The 18,915-nt window shown below is 48.4% G+C and overlaps 2 protein-coding genes across 2 annotated transcripts; both read left to right on the top strand.

Moving 5' to 3' along the window:
* Positions 1–266: 266 nt before the first annotated feature.
* LOC118508850 (spectrin alpha chain) lies at positions 267–18,908 on the top strand. The gene is given in 11 exon segments (XM_036048602.1): positions 267–397; positions 7,152–7,287; positions 7,362–11,276; positions 11,278–11,337; positions 11,339–11,434; positions 12,331–12,372; positions 13,723–15,646; positions 15,720–16,323; positions 16,631–16,660; positions 17,186–17,795; positions 17,875–18,908. Coding segments are annotated over 9 exon segments (7,326 nt in total). The 5' UTR covers positions 267–397; positions 7,152–7,287; positions 7,362–7,445; the 3' UTR covers positions 18,004–18,908.
* On the top strand, positions 280–6,937 carry LOC118508855 (protein sarah). The gene is given in 3 exon segments (XM_036048608.1): positions 280–397; positions 3,236–3,892; positions 3,894–6,937. Coding segments are annotated over 2 exon segments (867 nt in total). The 5' UTR covers positions 280–397; positions 3,236–3,559; the 3' UTR covers positions 4,428–6,937.
* Positions 18,909–18,915: the final 7 nt, after the last annotated feature.

Here is an 18,915-nt window from a genome sequence, read left to right as displayed (position 1 = left end):
CTTGTTGGAGGAATACAGTAGAAGCTGCCGCTTGCAAACATTTACGATGTCGGAAAATGAGTTCGCTAGGAAAATATACTGCTTTACCTGTCTTAAATAAGTATTTTCAGTCTTTATACTGTTCTCCACACGGTATAAGTTAAGGTGTGTTAGAAGAGATAATTTAAATTATTCAACGATTCCGAACGAAATATTTCGTCCTACCCTAATCTATCTACCTTGACTGTGGCAATGCGACAGCTCGACTGTAGCAATCTTTGGGCAGCAGAAAACTCATCGCCGCCATTACGGTACAACGAGTCGCTCGCAAAGGTTGGGATTGCGTGAAAAGTGAAACAAACTAAAGTAAAACGGCATTAAAATCGGATAAAACGCACGGCAAAAGCTTGCCAACGCTGTAAGTAGTGCAATGGGCGGTGATTTATGCTAGCATATCGTTTTCTTTTCACCGAAAAAGCCATCCTAAAGTCCGTCCGTCCGCAAATCGATCCGTACGCCATGTAGTGTTGTGCACGCGTGTGTGTTTCGCTAAGCAAATGGGGCCACGGGAACGGGAAAAGCGCGAGAAGAGCGAAGAAAAAGAAAAGCTTACGTTCGCAAGCTAAGCTGATGGACTGACACCACACCCAGTCGAAAAATGTATTCGGTGCTGGACCTGTGATATCGGTTGCATCGGAAGCAGTTAATTGGAATGTTAAACGAATGGAGTAGATAGTGGCAGCCTGTGCCTCCAGGGTCTGTGCGTATGCTCCTCGACTGTCGTGTGTCTCCCTGCACCCCGCCCTGGTGGTGGTGCTGGTGTGAAAAATCGATATTTTCATCGACCTATGGAACAAGGGGGTACACATTCCGTACACACTGCGGCATTTTGATTGCGTATCGAGTAGAAAAAAGGTCCTATGGGGTAAAGTCCACTTAATTGTCAATCATTGTCAATTAAAAGACATCTATTTTTTGGAATATTTTGTTTAAAACATCATTGCATGTTGAAGGCTTCCCTGTCGGCGTAGCGTAAACAGTCTTTTCACGCATTCCAATCGCAGCTACCAAGTTGCTAGCTCAAGCTTTTGATTGGGGTTGCTACCATAAAAAAACATTCATATTTGCAGAAGAAAATTTGGACAAGCGAATGTCAATTGAATGAATGGACCAGGACTGGGCCACCACCCCATCGAGTGTCAGCCCCATTTGCCTCCCCTTTACCCGGTACGCTGATTGGATGATTCTGTATACGATGCGGCAGTATACAGTAAACCAAACACAGCTTCATGCGCCAGATTACGTCATCGCCTTTCGGTTGGGTTATTTTTAAATATTACCAGCTCCGGCGGCTGCAGCACTACTGATCGTCGTGATTCGGGATAGTGATGCGCGCGATCCAAGTGTGCATGTGTGTGGAATTCATTTCCGTTAATCATGAAACGATGCTGTTTCTGTTGTTGGTGCTGGAGATGTTCCAGAAATGATTTCATGTTGCGCTGGGAGCTACTTGAATGTTTATTGAACGGGAAAAACAAAAAAAAATTACCAATTACCAGAATTACAAGCGATTCTATTCTTTGTATGATGTTTTTCCACATCACTCGCGGATTGGGTGTGGAATTCGATGGCGTCATGCATCTGTGGTGTTTAGTTTGTTGTAGCAGCAGGGTATATCTTCCACCGCTGCTAGTGTGCGATAAGATAAGAAGCATGCATGTCTTCACGTAGCCTTCGAGCTTTCAGGTGTGTAGTCAATCAGCTATGACAAATCACCATCGTAGTGTTAAAAAAAAAAATGCCGTTTTAGTGAAATCAACGTTCAAGTGTTAAAACATAAAATTATGATGAAGAAACCTCATCTATGCTACGCGTATGCTGCTGCTGAACCACTTGGGCCACAATCTAGCAGCCAAGAAAAAGGAAAACAATGCTGGAAAGAGAAAAACATTGAGAGAACAATAATAGAGAGAACGGGACAGAGAAAGAGAGAAAACAAAAAACAGAAAAGAGAAAGAGTGAAGAGAGGGTATGTAAATCGAGAGAAACGATTGCCAACATGCCCCAAAAGAAAACAAAAACCGCACGATACGTTCGTGCGTGCGTGCCTGCCTGCCGGGTGTTTGATGTGTATGTACAGATGTTGTTGGTTGAGTGGAAAGGAAGCCACTCACAACAAGGAAGCTATGTACCATGCCATGGAAAGGGCGGTAACACACAGTTACCGAAACCAAAATCTACGGATGATTAGATTACGCTTGCTGAGTCAATGACGTACATAATATGAAGTGTTTCTGTCGCATTAGTTTTCACAGCATCGGAACATTATGTTGTTGTTTTGGCCCTGCAATAGTTGCTCACCTCTTAGTTTTTCTATTATGTTTAGCGTCACATTTCTTTTCGATTTTCGATAGAAAGAGAATTCATTTGGTCACAAAATATTGCTCAACCGCTAGACGTATTTTTTTGCGGTACGATGAATCGGCAAAGATCACTTTGTTGTCTTTAGTTCATGCCACCAACTGTTTTTTTTTAGATCACCTTGCGTTGTTTGCTCATGTACTGTTCACATTGTAGTATTATGGCAATTGGAGAACAAATGGTAGTCACCAAGCTAATTGTTTTTTTGCAGCCAAACTAAGCACGATTTACGGTTGTTGCCGATGGTTTTTTGCATAACTCTCTCTATGTACTCACATGTACACCTACCATATTCATCTGTGTGTAGCTTGTAAGGACGATGAGTTGTAATTGATTGCCAAGATTGAAAGAGTTAACGAAATTTTCCCGTACAAGAAGAAGAAATATGGAGAAAACGGCCTTCGATCGATCAATCGATTTTTCCCTTTTTTGTGTTAACTATATATAATGAAAAAACGACGAAATTTAGCTTATGTTGTGTTGATCTTTAAAATCTGACGTTGCTCCTTTCTCTCTTTCTCTTTCTCTATGTTTCTCTCTATTTTCTCTCTCTCTATTTCTCTCTTCTCTTTCTCTACCGCTGTCGCTCCCTCTGTCACTCTTTCTCTCTCTCTCTCTCTCTCTGTCTGCCACTTCCTGGTTGGTAAAAATTGTACAAAAATGGGACCAACTTTTATGTTCTTCTTTCGTACGCGTACACGCGATCCCGACGGATCGTCGTAACGGTAACATCAACCACCGCTAAATGTGTGTCAAATCGAAAAAATATCATTCGAATTGTTACTTCCTTTCATGACTGGTGCAAATGAATTGCCATGCGAATGCTACTGCACAGACAATAGTGCTGTCGATTTTGCTTGGAACCGGTGACACGAAAGAAGAACAGAAGTGAAGCGGGGCGAGCGGGGGGCGAAGAGTGAACGACACGTTCCAAATTCTCCGCACACAATCTCACACACACACACATACACCTCCTGGCTATCTAAGTACACACCCAACCCAGACCGGGGGAAGTGTACGCTCATTAGGTAGGTTTGACAACCCGGCCCTTTGACATCGGCAGCCAGGCCCGGCCAGGAAACTAGCTGCTGCTGCGACACCGAAGAAAGCACTAGTCGACAGGGCCGTGCAGGCAGCAGGAAAGGTGCGACTGGAAGAGATGGCACAGGCAACGGCCACAACTACCGGCTCCCGGCAGCAGTCGGATGGGACGGGTGACGAGCTGGTGCCAACAACGCCCACCGACGATGAGAATCTATTCATCAACCCGTCCGATGGTCTGCCGAACGAGCATCCGGCCCTACCGAGCGCGTACGATTCCGACAGTGAATCGAACCCAGTGGCAGACGACGATCTGCTGGACGATCTGCCAACGTCGATCATCGTCACCAACATCCACTCGGAGGTGTTTGCGGACGAAGCGTTGAAGGCCAGCCTGGAGGATCTGTTTCGCACGTTTTCCGAAAACACTACCTTCCAGTGGTTGAAAAGTTTTCCGCCGGTTGCGCGTCAACTACGACAGTGCGCTGGCGGCGGCAAATGCACGCATCCGATTGCACCAGTATCCCTTCGGCAAGTCGATCATAAACTGCTACCTGGCCCAGCCGGTAACGCCGGTTTCCAACACGAACCTGAAGCCCCCGGCACCGGTGAAGCAGTTTCTCATATCGCCACCTGCCTCACCACCGGCCGGCTGGGAACCGGCCGAGGAGGGCGAACCGCTCGTTAATCACGATCTGCTGGCAGCGTTGGCTAGCCTAACGCCGGGCGAAAGTCACGAAATACACGCCCAATCTGAGCACCATCCGGGAATCATCTTGCACACGGCTGCGGAACAGCTGGAAGCGGCGGCAGCGGCTGCAGCAGCGGGCGCGGATGAGGATGAAACGGGCGCCAAATCGTCGAGCATGGGCAGCAGTTTCGAGGACGACGATCCGGACAAGGAGAATTCGCCCGTTGGTGGGTCGAACGTGCGCAAACCACGCATCATGCAAACGCGCTGTCCAGAACGCAAAAGTTCCACCTAGATTGGTTGTTGATTGGCAGGGAAACAAGAGCGGAATTGGGCGGTCATATGTAAAAAAAGGAATATCCCACACAGTTCGAGTAGTTGTTCATTCGGGAGCGCTAGTGTTCCCTGTTTTAAAGCATACTCGCATACGTGCGTCTGATTTGGTCGCGAGTTAGGAGCACTATCGAGTGTACGGGCAAGCAAGCCAGCCAGCGAGCAACGTAAAAGCAACAGGCAAGATAAATTTAACTATTTTGTAATTATACTCAACACTGCTGTTGTGGCTGGCATCGTACGGTACGGCGGCAGCACCTTTCCGTTGTCTAATTATCGACGATAGGTTATCGGTTTCGTTTATCGTTTATGTTGATAAGGTTGCGTGTTAGATATACACCAGTCGGGAGTAGGGCGTAAAGAAAAAGGTAAATTGTTGTAGGTGACAGCGTCCGTACCAATCAGAATTTAGTTCCCTTAATGATAAATTTTCCTTTACCATTTCCGGGGAAAACCGACAACGTTACAGTACGATACTCAAAACACTAGCTAAATCTCAAATTGTGTATGATTTTTTCTACTCTATTGCTCTCCATTGTCGAGATTGGTTGTCTTGCAAATAAATCTTTTTTTTTTTCTAATGTTTGTAAATTTTGAATAACTTCTCCATTTTAAGCTTAAGCTTATGTTTTATTACCCAAAAACTATGTTGTCAATCGCTTTCACCATGTTCACCTAAGGCGCACTTTATTTTTTCGATCGACCATAGGCGCATAACTCTTTGTAAAATTATTTAGGAGCATGAACTTTCTCGTTCAGACCACAAAATCAAAACTATGAAGCATATCGGAGAAGCGTTTTTTTGGGGCGTAGCACACGGCGCAAAAATTGGTGGAAAGGTTGGAACTCTGCTGCGTGCAATGACCAAAATCTCACACCGTTTCATTTGCATGTGAAAAGGACAGAACAATGCTAATTGAGCGCGAGAACCATGTTTCCATGCACCATTGATGTTACACAACAAGTCCATAAGCTCGTTCCATTAATATCTCAACCCCCAGGAATCAATTCCCAATTCCGAGAAGCGCAAGATAGCATAAACCTTACGTCGTTCCTTGCGCCGAAAACACGTCACTCACCAAACTCGGTCCATCTACTAACGCACGCTAAATCGACTAACTGTTGACGAGAAGGTCAACATATATCGTACGCGACACAGGTCGGTTGGGTATATGTGTGCTTACGTGTAAAATGTAACGACATGTTGCTATCGTGGATGTGATTCCCTACTGCTCGTTTCCTATCAGTGTAGAAAAGAAGACAAAACAACCAAACAAAGCGTTACATGCATATTTATGCGCTCTCGCGCCTCGACATCATTCAGTGTTTGTTGTGTCGTTTGCCGGAACGTTTTATAACTGTTGTATCTCATCTTTACTCGATGATGGCCGAACCGGCCATTCGTTGATTGTTGTGTGCTGCTCATATCTGTATAATGTATCCGCCCCAATGTGTAATGGTGGTCGTTCGGTTTTGGAGCATTTTTCTATCTATTTTTCTATGCTATTAGTACTTACACGACGACCGTATGATGTCGCCGCCGATGTTCACGTAGCACACACGCTCTCACAAATCGTTTTACCGATCCCTACAGTGTGTGCGCATATATGTTTCTGTGTGTGTATGAGTGTACGCAATAGAACAATACCAATCGGATCCCATGCGGTAGCGACAGGGGGCACCACCTATATATTGTCACAGTACTTCCAATAGAACGTTTATTGTAATGAGATTAAGGGTTGAACTGACCAGCAGACGGATAATACTGGTAAATGGCGGACGAACCAAACGATGCAAAAAAGCAAACAACAATTTTAGTTAGTGCTACTTACAAAGCGTGTGGAATGCCGAATAATGGACAAAATGGACACAGGATATCTGATTCAAAATTTCATTTTATCAAACAAACAACAAAATTACTATTAAAATGCATTCAAAAAGAAGCTTGGAATTGATTGAAAATGGCGTCAATATCGCCCCGAACATTGTATCCCCCAAGAATTGATGAAACATTAGTGGCATTATTTGTTGATTAGCAAACAAAAAAAAAAACTCCTGTTGTTAATCATAATAATGCGTGTGTGTGTGATGGATTACTGGAGCAAAATTTGCTGCCGCTTGCAGTGGGCAGGATCTCGTTAATTTTATCGTCAAGGTAAACACCGGTAGCATTAAACATAGTATAAATGTAGCCGAGTGGACCGAAAGGAGTGAGAGACCGTGAAAACGTGTGTTGTTTGCAGATACTGACTAGTAGTGTAGAGGAAAAGATTTAGCAAAAGAAACCAAAACAAACAGAGAGAGAGAGAGAGAGAGAGAGAGAGAGAGAGAGAGAGAGAGAGAGAGAAATAAAAAAGCTATCAAATGAGTTGGTAAGTGATGGATCAATTATTATTATTGACGAAGATTGCAGGTAGTTTGAGGAAGATATTATATACATAACTGTCAAATAAAGTTTGATATAGATTTAAAGGTGTTTGAACGGTTGTTTTTCATCTCGGTTCTCGGTATTGTTGTACATCTGGAAATGTAATTGGGGATATCGGGGTTTTTTTGGGTACTGCACGACACTACATGGTGGATGGCGATTAAAGGGATGGACATTGCTTATTGTCGTTATGTTGATTGTTCGATTGTTCTAAGTTATTTTATGTTTTTTTATCCCCTGGTGCATACATGCATTTAGGTATATTTACAGATTTATATAAAAAGAAAAGCATCCAACCGAAATAAATACAAAAAACAAATTACCGTAGCGAGCCTGAAAAAAATCTACAGCCAACTCGACTGTCTTCATCTATCAACAACTAACTGAGAAAGAGGTACGTTGAAATAAATGAAAAGTTGCGCACGATCGCGTGGAAAAAATCTTAATTTTCTTTTTTTCTTTTTCAAGGTTTTTGAAGACGAAACTATATAACACCATAAGAAGGATTAGCCAGTACACATAAGGAAACGTAAAGAAGGGAAAAAAGTGACTATGGAGCAATTTACCCCGAAGGAAGTGCGCATTCTGGAGAGCGCCGAAGATATCCAGGAGCGGCGCGATCAGGTGCTGAACCGTTACAGCGAGTTCAAGCTCGAGACACGCCAGAAGCGCGAAAAGCTGGAAGACTCGCGCCGCTTCCAGTACTTTAAGCGCGACTCGGACGAGCTGGAAAGCTGGATCAACGAGAAGCTGCAGGCGGCTAGCGAGGAAAGCTACCGCGATCCGACCAACCTGCAGGCGAAAATCCAAAAGCATCAAGCGTTCGAAGCCGAAGTGTCAGCGCACAGCAATGCGATCGTGGTGCTGGACAACACGGGCCAGGAAATGATCAACCAGGGCCATTTCGCGTCCGAAACCATCCAGCGCCGGCTGGAGGAGTTGCAACGGTTGTGGGAGCTGCTGCTGTCCCGGTTGGCCGAAAAGGGCATGAAGCTGCAGCAGGCGCTGGTGTTGGTACAGTTCCTGCGCCACTGCGAGGAAGTAATGTTCTGGATCAAGGACAAGGAAGCGTTCGTAACGGCGGACGAGTTCGGGCACGATCTGGAGCATGTCGAGGTGTTGCAGCGGAAGTTCGACGAGTTCCAGAAGGATATGGCGTCGCAGGAGTATCGCGTGACGGAGGTGAACGAGCTGGCGGACAAGCTGCTGTTCGGTGGCCATCCGGAGCGGGAAACGATAACGCGCAAGAAGGAGGAGCTGAACGAGGCGTGGCAGCGCTTGAAGCAGCTGGCCATATTGCGCCAGGAGAAGCTGTTCGGGGCGCACGAAATCCAGCGTTTCAACCGCGATGCGGATGAGACGGTTGCGTGGATCGCTGAGAAGGATGTCGTGCTGTCGTCCGACGATTACGGGCGCGATCTGGCCAGCGTGCAAGCGCTGCAGCGCAAGCACGAAGGTGTGGAGCGTGATCTGGCGGCGCTCGAGGACAAGGTGGCCGCACTCGGTACCGAGGCCGGGCGCCTGTGCAGCATACACGCCGATCACAGCGAACAGATTCGTGACAAGCAGGCAGAGATTGCTGCGTACTGGCAGTCGCTAACGGCGAAGGCTAAGGAGCGCAAGCAGAAGCTCGACGAGTCCTACTTCTTGCACCGTTTCCTGGCCGACTTCCGCGATCTGGTATCGTGGATCAATGGCATGAAGGCGATCATATCCGCGGACGAGCTGGCGAAGGATGTGGCCGGTGCGGAGGCGCTGCTTGAACGCCACCAGGAGCACAAGGGTGAGATTGATGCGCGTGTGGACAGCTTCAAGCTCACCACGGAGGCTGGCCAGCAGCTGCTGGACCGCGAGCATTACGCTGCAGCGGAGGTGCAGGAGAAGCTGGCCGCGCTGGACAACGACAAGGGCTCGCTGCTGGTGTTGTGGGAGGACCGCCGCATCCTGTATGAGCAGTGCATGGATCTGCAGCTGTTCTACCGCGATACCGAGCAGGCTGACACGTGGATGGCCAAGCAGGAAGCGTTCCTGGCGAACGAGGATCTGGGCGATACGCTTGATTCCGTGGAGGCGCTCATCAAGAAGCATGAGGATTTCGAGAAGAGTTTGGCAGCGCAGGAGGAAAAGATCAAGGCGCTGGACGTGTTTGCGACGAAGCTGATCGATGGTCAGCACTATGCGGCGGATGATGTCGCGCAGCGTCGTGCAATGCTGTTGGCGCGCCGGTCCGCACTGCAGGAGAAATCCTCCGTGCGACAGCACCTGCTGGAGGACTCGAACGCTTTGCAGCAGTTTGAGCGCGACTGTGACGAAACGAAGGGCTGGATTAGTGAGAAGCTAAAGTTCGCCACGGACGATAGCTATCTGGATCCGACCAATCTGAACGGTAAGGTGCAGAAGCACACGAACTTCGAGCATGAGCTGACGGTGAACAAGAGCCGCATCGAGGATATCACGGCAACGGGCCAGAAGCTGTCCGAGAGCGAGCACTACGCGGCCGACAAGGTGAACGCTCGCATGCAGGAAATCGTAACGCTGTGGGAATCGCTCGTACGCGCTTCGGACAAGAAGGGTTGCAAGCTGCAGGAAGCTTCGCAGCAGCAGCAGTTTAACCGCACGGTTGAGGACATAGAGCTGTGGCTGAGCGAGGTCGAGGGTCAGCTGCTGTCGGAGGACTACGGCAAGGATCTGACCAGTGTGCAAAACTTGCAGAAGAAGCAAGCGCTGCTGGAAGCGGACGTTATGGCGCACCAGGATCGTATCGAGGGTATCAAGGTGGCTGCGAACAAGTTCGTCGAGAGCGGCCACTTCGATGCGGATAACATTCGCGCCAAGGAAGCGGCCCTGTCGAAGCGTTACGCTGCGCTTGCTGAACCGATGGCGATTCGTAAGCAGCGTCTGCTGGATTCCCTGCAGGTGCAGCAACTGTTCCGCGATTTGGAAGACGAGGCGGCGTGGATCCGTGAGAAGGAACCGGTAGCTGCATCGACCAATCGTGGCCGCGACTTGATCGGTGTGCAGAACCTGATCAAGAAGCATCAGGCCGTGCTGGCGGAAATCAACAACCACGAGAGCCGCTGCGCCGGAGTCATTTCCAACGGTGAGCAGATGCTGACCGAGCAGCCGACGGCGAGCGAAGAAATCAAGCTGCGGCTGGACGCGCTGAAGGACCAGTGGAACTCGCTGAAGGAGAAATCGAACCAGCGCAAGCAGGATCTGGAAGATTCACTGCAGGCGCACCAGTACTTTGCCGATGCGAACGAAGCCGAATCGTGGATGCGCGAGAAGGAGCCGATCGTTTCGAACCAGGACTATGGTAAGGATGAGGACTCCTCGGAGGCGTTGCTGAAGAAGCACGAAGCGCTGGTGTCGGATCTGGAAGCGTTCGGCAACACGATCCAGGCGCTGCAGGAGCAGGCGAAGAACTGCCGCCAGCAGGAAACGCCGGTCGTCGATATTACGGGCAAGGAGTGCGTGATGGCGCTGTACGACTACACGGAAAAGTCGCCGCGCGAGGTGTCGATGAAGAAGAACGACGTGCTCACGCTGCTGAACTCCAACAACAAGGACTGGTGGAAGGTCGAGGTGAACGATCGGCAGGGTTTCGTGCCGGCCGCCTACATCAAGAAGATTGATCCCGGCCTAAGCGCTAGCCAGCAGAACCTGATCGATGGGCACTCGATCGCGAAGCGTCAGATGCAGATCAACAGCCAGTACGACAATCTGCTTGCGTTGGCGCGCGAGCGTCAAAACAAGCTGAACGAAACCGTGAAGGCGTACGTGCTGGTGCGTGAGGCGGCCGATCTGGCCGCGTGGATCAAGGACAAGGAGAGCCACGCGCAGATCAAGGACGTGGGTGAGGATCTGGAGGAGGTCGAGGTGCTGCAGAAGAAGTTCGACGACTTCAACGACGACCTGAAGGCGAACGAGGTACGGTTGGCGAAGTTGAACGAAATCGCCATCCAGCTGACCTCGCTGGGACAGACGGAGGCCGCCCTCAAGATCAAGACCCAGATCCAAACGCTGAACGAAGAGTGGGCGACGCTGCAGACGATCACGCAGGAACGCGCCAGCCAGCTTGGGTCGGCGCACGAGGTGCAGCGCTTCCATCGTGACGTGGACGAAACCAAGGACTGGATCGCGGAGAAGGAGAATGCGCTGAACAACGATGAGCTGGGCAAGGATCTGCGCGGTGTGCAGACGTTGCAGCGCAAGCACGAAGGTTTGGAGCGCGATCTGGCCGCACTGCAGGACAAGATCCGCCAGCTAGACGAGACGGCGAACCGTTTGATGCAGTCGCATCCGGACACGGCCGAGCAGACGTACGCCAAGCAGAAGGAGATCAACGAAGAATGGCAGCAGGTGGTGAACGAAGGCACAGCAGCGCAAGGAGAAGCTGCTCGATTCGTACGATCTGCAGCGTTTCTTGAGCGACTACCGTGATCCTGTCCGCGTGGATCAGCTCGATGATGGGGCTGGTGACGTCGGAGGAGCTGGCCAACGATGTAACCGGTGCGGAAGCGTTGATTGAACGTCATCAGGTGAGTGAAAAGGGGGCGTTGGGATCCGTCTGTTTCCGTGTAGATATTCTCTTTGCAGCGTAATTGTTCCCCGAGGCGGTAGTAGCGATATCGATGTTGTTGTTTTAGACGAGTTTTCTTTCCTCAGCCCCAAGTTTTGTTGTTCGTTCATCACTTTGTGTAAGCGTGATTTTATATCCATTTGTCCTATGTCCTAGTGAATGTTTCCGCTCTTTATCGTCAACGTGTTTTCATAGTGTTTCTGTACTGTCTGTTTTACTGCCAAGAATGGAATGATTACGTGTTGTTCCCCGTAATGCATCACTTTTTTGATCTCGCAAGTGATATGAAAACGGAGCGACAAGTTTTATTCTACACGCTAAGCATTCATTTTGCACGATTCTTTTGCTGTGTCGTTACAATTGTTTATCACCATCGAAAAATGGGTAAATACTGTGAGAAAACAGAAGAGACATTTATTTTGCACATCCTCATGAGTTCAGACAAGGACATGACTTTGCAACTTGCACCGTTGGGGAAGAAGAAATCCTTCGAAAATGTTACGGCAAATATTCTGGAGGACAACTTTCGTCTAATTAAGTAATGGATTTCTTTTCCCTCAACCTAATGTGATACGATAGGGCGTTAAGATTTAATTTAGTATAATTTTTGAGCGATAACATTGGAACGATATTGGAATTACATTGGAAATCAGAAGGCGATTAATTTCAATAGTTTTTTTTTATTATTCATAAGGAACGGACTGGCCGTATTGCTACATTTCAATTGTTATTGCACATCAAAAAATTAACCAACACAAATCATGCGGCCGCATCCAAAATTTGAACGAATTCAAATCAAAACCCATACTAAAATGTGATTCTTTTCCAAATCTGCCATTTTTTTATTTTTCATAGAACCATCGTGCCGAAATTGATTTTCGTTGCGGTATCCCGCAGGTACAGCCGACAAAACTTTGCCACAACAAACTCAAAACCATACGCCACGCATATTTTGTGTGTTTGTTTTTTTTAAATATATCTGTTTAATTTTTGTGTTTTTTTCTCTAAGCCTTGTCTAATTAGTGCTTTCCACACATCATGCATCTAATTTTTGTTCCTCACCGCAATACGATTAATATACCGCAATACGTTAGAAAAGGGATGCTTGTAACAATATGTGCGGCAACACATTTTTAATGGCAATAACAAACATACGTCTCTTTTGAGTTATACGAGCTGTGGTGTCGATTACTGTAGAGATTTCATCGGTTGTGAAGAGGAGGAAACGAATAGGGGGGAATAGGTGTGAATCGTTTGGACGTTGCTTTTGTAATGTTTATTCAACCGTCAATTTACAAGTTCAAAATACCACAGTTCAAATTTTTTTGCACAGGCGTCTGGTTTATACTATCTATTCCTAGTGTGTTGCCTTGCCAGGTGTTCGTTTTGTTTCATGCAATTCAAATTGGAATTCATATAATTTCATGTAACGTGTAACTGATAACTTCTATTTACGATAATCAAATCCAACTATTACCGTTTAAGATGCTGCAAAATACTTTTAGCACCCTTCTTTGAGTGTTGTTCCGTGTGTGAGTGTTGTTTGATTAACGGAGAAAGTTGAAGAGCTGTTTTTAACCTTGTTTTGTAATCGTTTCGTTGCTAAAACGAATATCTGGCTTTTAATATAATTGTTGTCCATAGTTTTTTTGTACCTTTTTCTTCCTAACATTCGCTCCATGCTGTTGCTGAATTATTGTTTCTCATAAATCTTTTTCTAGCTACAATAAAACAAAAAAAAAAATCATACATATTCATGCTGGAGTGAGTTAATAAAATGATCCACATTACACGTCACGTAACCTCATAATGTTAATAACTTTTACTATAAAATTCGGATTGATATTTCTTGTTCACAGTAAATATAGGAAACGCTCTCGCCATCCGTTAGTTTCCTCTAACACATTTAGTGGCTATCAACTCATCAATAATAGACCTTCTCACAAGAACACACCACTCACTTCGTTATTAATATATTGTTCGCTCACGCTTTTCGTTTCATGGTGGGTCAATCGGGAACGGAACAAGTGTTTAATTATCGACTTTACTTTATTACGCTCACGGTGCTCCTAATTTTTGCTGTCATTTTTGGCTCACATTTTTGGCGGGGTGGAAGCTCACTTAACCCGCGCGCGCGTTGATCCTTCATTAGGAAAAAATACTAAAAGCCATTTCTCACCGTTTTTTTCTTCTTCGCACGATCGCGTCTTCGAACGCCCATTCGAACGATTCGTTTACCATCTGCAGGAACATCGTACGGAGGTGGATGCACGCGCCGGTACGTTCTCCGCGTTCGAGCAGTTCGGCAACGAGCTGCTGCAAGCGAACCATTATGCGGCGCCTGAAATTCAGGAAAAGATCGAAAATCTTGCCAAGGCCCGGGAAGAGCTGGAGCGTGCCTGGACCGCACGTCGCCTGCAGCTCGACCAGAACCTGGATCTGCAGCTGTATCTGCGTGACTGTGAGCAGGCCGAAAACTGGATGAGCGCACGTGAGGCCTTCCTGAACGCGGAAGAGGTCGACTCGAAGGGAGACAACGTGGAGGCACTGATCAAGAAGCACGAGGACTTCGATAAGGCGATCAATGGGCATGAGGAGAAGATCGGTGCGCTGCAGGTGCTGGCCGATCAGCTGATTGCCCAGGAGCACTATGCCGGTAGGCTGATCGATGCCAAGCGGCAGGAGGTGCTGGACCGCTGGCGTCACCTGAAGGAGGATCTGATCGAGAAGCGATCGCGGCTGGGCGATGAGCAGACGCTGCAGCAGTTCTCGCGTGATGCGGACGAGATCGAGAACTGGATCGCCGAGAAGCTTCAGCTGGCGACGGAGGAAAGCTACAAGGATCCGGCCAACATTCAGTCGAAGCACCAGAAGCATCAGGCGTTCGAGGCGGAACTGGCCGCTAACGCTGACCGTATCTCGAGTGTGCTGGCGATGGGCAGCAACTTGATCGATCGTAACCAGTGCAGCGGTTCGGAGGAAGCGGTGCAGAAGCGTCTGACGCAGATCGCTGACCAGTGGGAGTATCTGACACAGAAGACGACGGAAAAATCGCTGAAGCTGAAGGAAGCAAACAAGCAGCGCACCTACATTGCCGCGGTGAAGGATTTGGACTTCTGGTTGGGTGAGGTCGAGAGCCTGTTGACGTCCGAGGACGCGGGCAAGGATTTGGCCTCGGTGCAGAACCTGATGAAGAAGCATCAGCTGGTCGAGGCGGACATTCACGCGCACGAGGATCGCATTAAGGACATGAACGGTCAGGCCGATTCGTTGGTGGAGAGCGGTCAGTTCGATAGTGCCGGCATTCAGGAGAAGCGTCAGTCGATCAATGAACGGTACGAACGGATCCGCAATCTTGCTGCCCATCGTCAGGCTCGGTTGAACGAGGCGAACACGCTGCACCAATTCTTCCGCGACATTGCGGATGAGGAGAGTTGGATTAAGGAGAAGAAGCTGTTGGTCGGATCGGATGACTATGGGCGTGATTTGACCGGCGTGCAGAATCTGAAGAAGAAGCACAAGCGTCTGGAAGCGGAACTTGCCTCGCACGAGCCTGCGATACAGGCGGTACAGGAAGCGGGCGAGAAGCTGATGGACGTTTCCAACCTGGGCGTGCCGGAGATTGAACAGCGCCTGAAGGCGCTAAACCAGGCGTGGACTGAGCTGAAGGGATTGGCGGCTACCCGGGGCCAGAAGCTGGACGAGTCGCTCATCTACCAGCAGTTCCTGGCGAAGGTGGAGGAAGAGGAGGCCTGGATTACGGAAAAGCAGCAGCTGCTGTCGGTCGAGGATTACGGCGACTCGATGGCGGCCGTGCAGGGTCTGATGAAGAAGCACGACGCGTTCGAGACGGACTTTGCCGCACACCGTGACCGTTGCTCGGATATCCGTGACCACGGTCAGACGTTGGTGACGAATAACAACCATCATGGTGACAGTATCTCGCAACGGTGCGTGCAGCTGGACAAGAAGCTGGAGAACCTGCAGGCTTTGGCGACACGCCGCAAGACGGCACTGATGGACAACTTCGCGTATCTGCAGTTCATGTGGAAGGCGGACGTGGTGGAGAGCTGGATCGCCGACAAGGAGAATCACGTCAAGTCGGAAGAATTTGGACGCGACCTGTCGACCGTTCAAACGTTGCTCACCAAGCAGGAGACATTCGATGCGGGTATGTCGTCCATACGGTTTAGGCTATATGTACTCTCTATTCGCGTAATTTTAATACATGTATCCTGTTGCAGGTCTCTCGGCGTTTGAACAGGAGGGCATCCATAACATCACGGCGCTCAAGGATCAGCTGATCAACGCGAACCATGCCCAGTCCGCTGCAATTCTCAAACGCCACGAGGACGTGCTGACACGCTGGCAGAAGCTGCGCGGTGGTTCGGAGGACCGCAAGAGCCGTCTGCTCGACATGCAGGATCAGTTCCGCCAGATCGAGGATCTGTACCTGACGTTCGCCAAGAAGGCGTCGGCATTCAATTCGTGGTTCGAGAACGCCGAGGAGGATCTGACCGACCCGGTGCGCTGTAACTCGATCGAGGAGATCAAGGCGTTGCGTGAGGCTCACGCCGCGTTCCAAGCGTCGCTATCGTCTGCGCAGGTCGACTTCCAGGCACTGGCAGCGCTGGACCAAAAGATCAAGAACTTCAACGTCGGACCGAACCCGTACACCTGGTTCACGATGGAAGCGCTCGAGGACACGTGGCGTAATCTGCAAAAGATTATCGAGGAGCGTGACGCCGAGCTGGCGAAGGAAGTGCATCGCCAGGAAGAGAACGACAAGCTGCGCAAGGAGTTTGCCAAGCATGCGAATCTCTTCCACCAGTGGCTGACGGAGACAAGGTAGGAGCGGGGGGGGGGGGCGTTCATTGATTTCCCTGGTCAAACTTTAGTCATTTTCCAAAGCACTGTTGTAATCTCCCCGCGATGCCGGAGACGGGAAGGAACAGTTTTATGATTTCTTGTTTTCTGATCTTTTCACCGTTCACATCACAACACACTCTTCCTTATTCACATCGATCTCTTCGTTGCGATGGTGCGACTGGGTGATTCAATTTGCTACCGAACCACCACCATCACTACCTACCTACCTACCTTCACCACCGCTACCTCAACACACCTTGGCTTTCTAATGCCGTGACAATCAAAGATACAACATTCTTGGTTGGGATAAAAATGGGTAATGAACGAGTGTCGAGAGTGCGCCCACTGACTGACTGCTCAGCTTTGCGCTCAGCGACGCATTCTAACGACGAAGCACAGGAAGCTGAAGCTGTTTCCTTCTCACATTACTAACTACAGCGATATGTGCTAATTGCGCTGCATTGGCTGCCTGTAAAGATGAATCCAGTAAATCCGTTTCGGTTCTGATCAGCTTCTGTACGGGGTAAAGCCGATAGTGAGGGCAACTATTCCAAGGACTTTTTTGATTATAGCTGCTTCAAATCAACAAACCACAGCAAGAACACACATAATATTCGTTTTTTAAAACAATTTTGCAATGTTATTCGGTTAAAAGGCGCTAGCCGTTTTCTGCTTTTAATACTTGAAGGCATGATACTGCTTCGTAATCCTTCGCCAACCCTTCGGCAATGTGCAAACTCATAGCTGCAAGAGTGAAATAATTGATTTAACACTCCCCCCCTCAAGCACAGAATCCGCTGGAACGGTTATTAATGTTAATTGTGCTTCCTTTACAACACAGAACGTCGCTCATGGATGGATCGGGCTCGCTGGAAGAACAATTCGAAGCGCTCTGCCACAAGGCCAACGAAATCCGTGCACGGCGCGGCGATCTGAAGAAGATCGAGGAGCTGGGTGCCACGCTGGAGGAGCATTTGATTCTGGACAATCGCTACACGGAACATTCGACGGTCGGGCTGGCACAGCAGTGGGATCAGCTCGACCAGCTCGCCATGCGTATGCAGCACAACCTGAAGCAACAGATCCAGGCCCGCAACCAGTCCGGCGTGTCGGAGGACTCGCTGAAGGAATTCTCGATGATGTTCAAGCACTTCGACAAGGACAAGAGTGGCAAGCTGAACCACCAGGAGTTCAAGTCCTGCCTGCGCGCCCTCGGTTACGATCTGCCAATGGTGGAGGAGGGTCAACCCGACCCGGAGTTCGAGGAAATCCTGAACGTGGTGGACCCGAACCGGGACGGTCAGGTATCGCTGCAGGAGTACATCGCCTTCATGATCTCGAAGGAAACGGAGAACGTGCAAAGCTTCGAAGAGATCGAGAATGCGTTCCGCGCGATCACGGCCTCCGATCCCCGCCCCCGCCCATACGTCACCAAGGAGGAACTGTATTCCGTAAGTAAACTTGCATCCGTAGGTTGTTTCATGAGCGTGGAAATTATATGGCCTTTCTGTTTTTGACTTTGTTCCGCAGAACCTCACCAAAGACATGGCGGACTATTGCGTGCAGCGCATGAAACCGTACAACGACCCGAAAACCGGTCACCCCATTACGGGTGCCTTGGATTACGTGGAGTTCACCAGAACATTGTTCCAGAACTAAGGCACCCAACGTCAACGGCATCGGAGCATCAGCATCGGGAGTACCAGTACCGCCCCGATGCGGAACGCAATGTCGCATTTGAATTGTTTGCTACTAAAATATTTTTTAATGCATTTTGACGATAAACGAGAGAGCGTCTTCGCCTGTCGGGAGAATATACTATATATTTACTTTGATTCGATATATTTATCTAAATTTGCCAGCTTGTGCGATTATAGAGCGATTAGGTGTAGCGTTAGGGCAGGACCGAAACAACTTTCCGCCATTTTTGTTTTCTATTTTCTACCACAGGCTTCAGTGGCTTAGATAAGCGCAGGTGTCTTACAAAATTACGATCGAACAAACCTTAAACGAATGGAACAACTACTACTATTTCGCTTGATATAAATCAAACTCAACGATGGCACATCGTTCTGGCCGGTTTCAACATTGAAACAGGCTTTGAACCATGTGCTGACGGTCAACAACCTTAACGTTCAACTCTTAAAAAAATAGTATGTCTCTAACTAAATATCCTTGCACCTTATGCTCTTGTTGGTTAACGTTGGTTGTAGCGAGAGAGTAATGAAAGAAGTATTTATTTACACCACACAGTTTCGGGATCCGAGAATGAGCGGAAGGTATCGTTGTTGTGTTAGAGAAAACTGCCAGAAAACTGCGCAAATTCAAATGTTCAGCTTGAAACGATGCAACAATACGCATGGGGGTGCGCTCTCCTTTCAAGTGGAGGAGACGTACACTACTGCACACACTCACACACGCAAACGCAGCTAATATATCGATACATACATATATGTATTTCTATTTATCACCTGGCATCCACGCTATATATTCGACGGACAGAAAAAAAATCCGATCGCAAACGTATTGCTATATCTTCTTCAAATAAATGATTGCATAAATTATGTCCAT

This window comes from Anopheles stephensi, chromosome 3, assembly GCF_013141755.1.
Source record: "Anopheles stephensi strain Indian chromosome 3, UCI_ANSTEP_V1.0, whole genome shotgun sequence".
Lineage (NCBI taxonomy): Eukaryota > Metazoa > Arthropoda > Insecta > Diptera > Culicidae > Anopheles > Anopheles stephensi.
This window is presented reverse-complemented; position numbering and strand designations above follow the sequence as displayed.